This window comes from Hordeum vulgare, chromosome 2H (genome assembly GCF_904849725.1).
Source record: "Hordeum vulgare subsp. vulgare chromosome 2H, MorexV3_pseudomolecules_assembly, whole genome shotgun sequence".
In the NCBI taxonomy this organism is placed as follows: domain Eukaryota; kingdom Viridiplantae; phylum Streptophyta; class Magnoliopsida; order Poales; family Poaceae; genus Hordeum; species Hordeum vulgare.
In genome coordinates, this window is record NC_058519.1 from 610,057,274 (window position 1) to 610,065,755 (window position 8,482).

The window sequence follows — 8,482 nt, forward strand, 5'->3', positions numbered from 1 at the left end:
GAGATCATTACAAGCCGAACACGAGTCACGTTCTACAGTTTGACCTTGAGTTTTACTTAGTCTAAGCTTGCTCGACTTTTAATATGAGTTGAGTTGAGCCCCTTCAACTTGCTCGAACTCGATTCGTTCGCAGCTCTATTCCCAGCTTCTACTTAGTTATTTTTAATCCAGCCGCGACACTCCTCAATGTTTACCGTGGGGAAAAATTTCCTCTCCAGGTTGCTCAGCTGTTTTTAATCCAGCCACGACATAAACAAACAGGTCCTCAGTGATCACCATGGGGAAATTTTCCTGTGGAGGTTGCTTGGGGCCTCGCGGGGTTTCAAGATAGGAAAGGTGTGCATGGTAGTGTAGCTCCATGACGGAATGCCACATATGACACACACACACGAGTCGAGTATTAACACCCGATTCTGGACCCTGGAGAGGCGCACGATCGCAGGTACGCCGCACCTGAAGCCGCAAACCGAGCAAAAACCAAAACCAAGACCAACACGCACACGCCACACCAATCGTTCCAAAAAAACAAACGCGAGCTGGTAGGAGGAAGGTTCCCGGTAGCTTCATGGTTTTTGTTGTCTCTCCCCTCGTACGAACGTACGTAGCCACCGCCTTTTTTCCTTTCCTATATATACTTTTATATATCCAGAAGAAGAGAAGATATGCCCAACATACCATCAAATCAAAGGCCGGCGCTGCTGTATTTTGTTCGACACACCGTCAAGCCCCCATCCCTCGTATACATACGTACGTCATACGTTAATACGTGTATTTCCCGTGTCTCCCCGCCGGCCCCCATCCCTCGTATACATACGTACGTACGCGTTGGCTTCGCTGTATATATGTTGCGGGGTGCGCGGGTGGGTGGCAACGAATCTAGGCGAGGCGATCGGGGGCATCGGTTACCCCATCCACGTCACCCCCAGGTTTCCATTCCCAGCGGCCACCGGCCAGGCCGATACCCGCGCACCTCAGCCCCCCTCGGCCGGCCTATCCCGAGCGGTGGCCTTCCCCGGCCCGCCACACAGCCGAAGGAGGTGGAGGGGGCGCTAACGGACCAGCGGCGCCGCACGCCACGTTGCCTGCCCCTTTTCCAGACCCTGCGCTGCACGGTATACATGTGCCCGCACCCCCTCCCCTCCCCGCGACGCTCTGTATGTTTATGTATGTTGGGGAGGTGGTGCTAGCCAGCCAGCCAGCCCGAAACGAAACAGAGCGCGCACTGCCGAAACAGAGGGGAGGAGAGGAGGGATGGACTCCACCGCGGCGGCGGCGGCGGCGGCGGAGCCGCTGCTGGAGGCGGGCGGAAAGGAGATGCGGCAGCTGGGGAGGACGGCGCACAACATGTCCTCCTCCTCCCTCCGCAAGAAGTCCGACACCTCGCTGGTGCGCAAGGTGCCCTGCGCCGCGCTCCGCGGCTTCCTCTCCACCCTCCAGGAGGTGCTCTGCGGCACCAAGCTCTTCGTCCTCTTCCCCGCCGTCCTCCTCGCCGTCGTCGCCAGATACATGCGCTTCGGCCAGGTGCGTCTCCTCTCTCCTAGTCAGCTTCCGATATCCATCCCCGTAAAACTTCCCTCCGATATTTTCTCGCCCGCCCTTCAGCGCCTGATTCTCCGCGTTTGTTTCCCGGTTTCACCTAATAGCAGCTAGCTAGTGTCAGGTCTGTCGTTAACTTTGCTGCTCCTTTCTGATCGTTTGCATGATCGAATTCGAACCTCTCCGGTTCTGAACTTCTGATTGCTCCCTCCGTCCATCACAATTGGATCGGATCATATGTCGATGATTGATTTGCTCCGTGACTCAATCTGTGTTTAGCTTACATGAGCCCTGAAGTACCTAAAACATAAAACTCGCATTACATTTTCATGTCATCACTGTAGGAGGATTACGGTCGTACATCGGTTTCAGTGCAATTTCTTCGACTAAAAATACCTCTCGTTCTCCTCTGTTTTCGTCACATCAACGCACGCACAGCTAGCTAATAATACAAGTAATTAGGCCATTAGGGACGATTGGTTTGGTCTGTGACTTGCTCTATGTAACTTACATTTTCATCACCAGTACTCCTAAAAGATATCTTATTCTCCTCTGCTTTTGTCTCATAACGGGCCACAGCTAACTAACTCCCGCATTTATTATTAATTACGGAGTTAGTGCTTGCTACTTAGATTAATAGTTCAACCGAGCGTTGCACAAACTAGCCATTCGCACGGTCAAGAGGAAACATGTGAAGAGAGAGAGAGAACTAGAGCTGTGGTGGCTAACGCATTCATACTCCCATACTAAGTTTTTCTCATTCCATTAAAGAAAACGCCAACATAACTATTCGTAGCAATTAGTATAGGTTTATGAGAGAATGGAATGATGGTGATTTGATCTACATATTTTCCCCTTTTGACAAGGATTTGAATTACATCCAGCTGTTTACATGTGACCCCATACCGCTACCGGCATGTGGGCTAGGCCTCAAACCCCCAACCACTAATCAAAATTGACGCGTTACAGATGGAATCGTGGAATGGAATAGGAATAAGCCGCAGCTAATATGCCCAGGACCTGCCAATCACATGCACATTCTTGCCCTCCACCACCACCCATGTCGCCCATGTCGGTCCATCAACGTCCATCCATGACTGCACCTCACATCCACCTCCCTAATGCTACTCTAGTATATTGTCCATCCATGATCCATCCAGCGATGGCAGCCATTAATCTCGCCCCTGGGTTCACTGCACATGCAGCAATAATGATTAAAACAAGTTCTTAGACTAAGTTAACAACGTGGTCACCAGGTGAATCCTGTCCGTACGTAGGCTCCCCTCCGCCAGCACTTCCATCCGACAATCCTGCGGCTGATCGGCGAGAGCTCAGCTCAAACACGAAGACGGGCCGTTTTCACTGTGGGATTCCCTCTGGACAAAGCAGAGGTAGATGCCTTTGCTGTACTGCCTGCTCTTGTCTTCTTACCATGTGTTTCGTCCGGCATGTGACCCCTACGTCTTCTCAGCTCTCACTGTCGCGTCAGTGCTACAGAGAACACGGGAGACACACCATGACTGCCTATGCTATGCTTGTACGAAGTACCAACATATTCCAAGCTGAATACCCAGAAAAATCTGGCTCGTTAAACAGGGACAGTAATATTTTCTCATTTTTTCGTGGCTAAAACCAATGGGACATGAAGAGTACTTGCTCGTGATCTACTGTGGTTGACATAGATCCCCCGAATATTCTTCACCGTTTGCCCATCTTTTCAAACACATGCTATTTTTTTCCTAATGCTGAGCTCATACAGGTGTGGCTCTTCGTGCTTAGCTTAATCGGGCTCATTCCTCTTGCGGAGCGACTCAGTTTCCTGACGGAGTAAGTCTCCTCTGCTCATCTTCATAGCGTGTTCTGTTCGGCGTTGCCTTCTTTATTATGTTGCTGACAAAACTCGCCCTTTGTTCTTTGTGTTGATTTATTTGGTTATAGACAGATCGCTTTCTACACCGGTCCTACTGGTAAGAGTTGTTGATCTCAAAACGTCAAATCATTCTAACCGACCTATACAACTTGGACATCATGTACTTATCTACCTGAACTGCAGTGGGTGGACTGTTGAATGCGACGTTCGGCAACGTCACCGAGGTTATCATCGCGCTATTCGCCCTGAGGGAAGGCAAGATAACGGTGGTGAAATGCTCCCTGCTCGGCTCTATCTTGTCCAACTTGCTGCTTGTCCTCGGTACCTCTCTCTTCTTTGGTGGCCTGGCCAACCTCGGCGTCGAGCAGCCATATGACAGAGTAATCAACTCAGCTATCTAATTGTACTACTGTTATGTTGTAATAGGAAGTAACCACATGGTCTTGATTTGTGCAGAAGCAAGCAGATGTCAGCACAGGGCTTCTGATTCTTGGCGTGCTATGCCAATCGCTGCCGCTGATGCTGAGGTATGCAGTAAGCGCCGGTGAGCATGCAGTGAACTCCGACGATTCAGCATTGGTGCTATCCCGGGCGTGCAGCGTTCTCATGATCCTGGCCTATGGAGCCTACCTTTACTTCCAGCTGAAGACGCATCGCCAGCTCTTTGAGCCCCAGGAGGTGTGTAATATTTGGTATAGTGCTGATCAGAAACCAGAATAGCCTATCAACATGCATATAACTAGTTAGTTGCTGACAAAATGATTAGATTGAAGATGATAGTGATGATCTGGTCTCTGAAGATGAGGCGGTACTGGGATTTACAAGTGCGATGGTTTGGCTAGCAGTCATGACTGTGATAACCGCCTTACTATCGGAGTATGTCGTGAGCACAATTGAGGTATGCAGCACCATCCTATGTCCATGTTGGATAAGTTTGGATGGGCGTTCTGACGAAATTTCCTCTATAACTTTACTCTGAGCTAACCTACAGTGTAGCTAACAATGTTTTCTTGGGAACAAATTTTTTAGGCGGCCTCAGAATCCTGGGAACTATCGGTGAGTTTCATTAGCATCATCTTGATCCCGATTGTCGGGAATGCGGCAGAGCATGCTGGGGCAATCATATTTGCTTTTAAGAACAAGCTGGTAACTAGCATCAGAACTCATGCATGCTTGTTCAAATGTTTGGAGAGATCAATAACACCAAACTAATTTTTTGTTGTTGTTGGTTGTGACAGGACATCACCCTTGGAGTATCTTTGGGGTCAGCTACGCAGATTTCCATGTTTGTGGTCTGTACTCTAGACATTTTTAACTTAATGTCATCTCTGTCTTGTTCTCTTTTAACTGAACTGTCCTATGTAGGTGCCGCTGAGTGTCCTTGTGGCTTGGGTCATGGGGGTTCCAATGGATCTTGATTTCAACCTGCTAGAGACTGGTTCCTTGTTCCTGGCAATATTAGTGACAAGCTTCACCCTCCAGGTAATTTACATTTCTGTTTCGCGTCGCCACGTGAGTCGAGCCAACATATGTTCAGTTTGGTGTTTCTGGCATTGCTGTCAACATTATGATACTATCAACCTCACTCAGTGAAGGAATTGCTCGTGTGGTGCGCAGGATGGGTCATCGCATTATCTGAAGGGACTGCTTCTCCTCCTCTGCTACGCGGTGATCGGCGTGTGCTTTTTCGTCCTGAGACGGCGATCGGGTAGGGATGGGTACACTCCCATTTTTTGCTCAGTGCATTTGCAACTAGTTTTGCGACCACTTCGGTTCAACCATCATTGTTTCCTCACATTTGTTATGTTTCGGTGACAGCTGACGGCGATAAATCTGGTTGAGCCTAGCGGACCGGCTTAGTTCAGGGTTCCCGAAAAACCGGACAGTGACTACTAAGTTGAAGATCGTGAAGAGAAAGGTGGTAGAGTACCTCCCTCCCTCTCTGGGCAGATGAGCGTGCAGCCAAGCCAAGCAGTAGGGCCTGCCTGCGTGTAAGGTTGTAGATCGAGACTGAATCAGGTGTTTATGGTCATCGCGGTCCTGTAAATTAATTGAGTTTAATGTATCCATTAGTGCACCTATAAGAAGCTAATGTAGCTACGGAGGTAAGGCAGGCACAGTGAAAAACACATACTGCTTTGCCTCCACCGTGTCGAGCAGTGGGGAACGAACCATCAACGAGGAGTTTATCTAGGAGAAATGCCTGGGTGCCACAGATCACAACTCGCGGCAACCGCGACTACCCTGTCCCGTGCGTGTTCCATCGAGTTGAAGGGTCAACCATCTTGAGCGAAATCCTCCAAGCGCCCAAGCACTGTCGAAAACACAATTGGACATACTTGGAGCACCCTTATCGATCAGTTTGCCCTTTCCGTTTTATAATTTTAACTTGGCTATCTGTATTCCCGTCCACAACACACGACACCAAGGAGACAATCTAGAAATTAGTTCAGGCTGAACATCATATGCTGTGTGAAAGTGAAAGAGAAAGGAGTAGTGGTAATACCAGCAAAAGGATGACATGGAAAAATCTTAGTGGGCATCGAATCCCGGTGAGTTAACCCTACCGCTCAAAACATCAAACTAAAGCTTCATATGCGGTGAGCACTTGAAACATCCTAGATCATAAGAGCATCTTCAACTGTTCACCCCCACCCCAAAAGACTTGAAATAGTGTAGCTTGGGGCCAAATATTCGAACCGGAGGGGGGGGGGGGGGGTCCCAGCCGACCCCTCAAGTAGCCCCCCAAGCCGTCGAGTTCGGCACACTTCGGTCCAAATTCAATAAAAACTATTTTTTAGCACGTAGTTCATCACAAAAATCAATACAAATCAATAGTTCAACGAAGCAACCTCATAATTCAAAAAGAAATTAAAACACATCGAACTAGGCGTTACCCTTGAGCCTCCGTAGGTGCTCCACCAAACCGTGTTGCACTTGTTGATGCATCTGTGGGTCGCCGATCTCCTGACGCATATTGAGGAAGACAACCCATGTTGTCGGTACCCGGTGATCAACAACTACAAGAGGACCCTGTCTGAAATATTGTTCAATGTCAAACACTGACTCTCCCTGCTCGCTCTCCACGATCATGTTGTGCAAGATGACATAGCAATTCATCACCTCCCACATCTGAGATTTCGACCAGGTCAGAAGGGGGTATCAGACAACAACAAATCGAGATTGGAGCACATCAAATGGCAGCTCGACATCCTTCTCTTGACACTTAGCAAAGTAGGAGTTCTTGCCTCCTGGCACAGGGTTTGAGATAGTCTTCACAAATATGGATCATCTTGGATAGATGGCATCTGCTAGGTAGTATCCCTTGTTGAAGTGGCGCCCATTGACCCCAAAGTTCACCGGAGGAGCATGACCTTCAACAAGCTTGGCAAAGACATTCGAGCACTGCAGTACGTTGATGTCATTGTGAGTTCCTGGTACATCAAAGAAGGAGTGCCAAATCGAGAGGTCATGTGTGGCCACTGTCTCAAGTACCACACTGCAAGCTCCTTTGGCACCTTTGTACATCCCCTGCGAAGCAAATGGACAGTTTTTCCATGCCCAATGCTGCAGTTGATGCTTCCAAGCATCCCAGAAAATCCTCCTGCTACATTCTATGCTAGGATCCGAGCAGTGTCTTCAACATTGGGTGATCGCAAGTATTGTGGTCCAAACAGTGCCACCACTGCCCTGCAAAACTTGTAAAAACACTCAATGGTGGGGGACTCGGTCATGCGTCCATAGTCTTTCTGTATATCACCGAGAGATCCATATGCAAGCATCCTCATAGCTGTCGTGCACTTCTGGAGTGAGGAGAATCCAACTGTGCTGGTGCAACCCTTCTTGAAAATTAAGTAGTTGTCAAACTCACAGATAGCATTTACAATCTTGAGGAAGAGCTTTCGGCCCATCCGATAACGACACTGAAATACTTTCTCGTCATGCAGTGGAGCGTCGGCGAAGTAGTCCGAGTAGAGCAAGCAATAGCCCTCCATTCAATGCCTCTGCTTGCTCTTGCGGTGACCCGGCGCCGAGCCACCTCGTCGCGACTTTGCATTCTTCGCGAACAGGCCAGTCAGAGCAGCGAGGATCATGAGGTGCTCTTCGTCATTGGCGTCGGCCTTAGCTTCCTCCTTCATCAGAGCCGCAAACGCCTCCTTGTCGTCGGAGTCCATCGCCGAACAGGAAAATCGCCGAACACCTTGCGGGCGTGGTGGGTGGGAGCCGCCAGTATCCCCGCCTGCATGGTCGGAGTCCTGAAGAGCTCGCCCAGGAGCGGGATTGCGGCAAAACACTATCTTTTCGGCGAGGGAATGCCATTTCTAGTGGCGGAGCAGCGCCTGTGGGCAAGTGGGTGGCGCAGGATCGGCATGGTGATGAAAGAGGAAGTGTCGTCCTGTCGCTTGTGGGTCGTATCTGGGTGGGGAAAAGGCGTTTCTCGTCTGATAGTGGTGGTCCACGCGTCACTTTTCCTCCCGCCGGAGCCCCCAAGTGCCCCCAATGCGCTGGGTTCCGTTTGGGATCGCCGGGCCAAAAATGGGCCGAGCCATCGGAATTCGGCGACTTGGGGGCGGGACTGGATCATTTCTTTCAACACCGATGGTAAGAAGGGCCGTGGGGGGTTGTTGGGGGCGCGACTGGAGATGCTCTAAGCCTCCCACGATTTCCAAAACAATCGGCCAAAGATGACTCTACTTGCAACACCCCCCGCACTCCATCCTCGAAAGAAGCTCTATCTTCAATCTTTAACAGTCTTGCCGAGTACAACGTGAAGGAACACACACCGAAGACAACTTCTAAGGGGTGCGGAATATTGATGCTCAATTTCCTCATCATTAAGAAATATTTTCAAGGTGTAGTTCTTGAACTTTAATCCATTATCGCTTCTAATTGCAAATATCATGCATTGGGCCAGCTTGGTAAAATCTACAATTGTCACTTTCACCTCATGCTTGGACTTGAGATAGTACGCCCATGTATATCTTGATTCATGAGTAATCATGAACATTGATTCTACCAAGCTTCTTCCCTCAAGGCTATCCCATGATGAATACCCAAAGAGATCCACATGAAGGA

The 8,482-nt window shown here is 49.4% G+C and overlaps 1 protein-coding gene across 1 annotated transcript; it reads left to right on the forward strand.

The window, feature by feature from the left end:
- The first annotated feature begins 874 nt into the window (after positions 1-874).
- On the forward strand, positions 875-5,606 carry LOC123427778 (vacuolar cation/proton exchanger 1b-like). Its single transcript, XM_045111894.1, has 11 exons — positions 875-1,521; positions 3,296-3,363; positions 3,475-3,503; positions 3,590-3,786; positions 3,863-4,084; positions 4,173-4,304; positions 4,436-4,552; positions 4,645-4,698; positions 4,772-4,888; positions 5,024-5,114; positions 5,225-5,606. Exons 1-11 carry the CDS (start codon positions 1,252-1,254, stop codon positions 5,245-5,247), a joined length of 1,320 nt encoding a protein of 439 aa, XP_044967829.1. The 5' UTR covers positions 875-1,251; the 3' UTR covers positions 5,248-5,606.
- Positions 5,607-8,482: the final 2,876 nt, after the last annotated feature.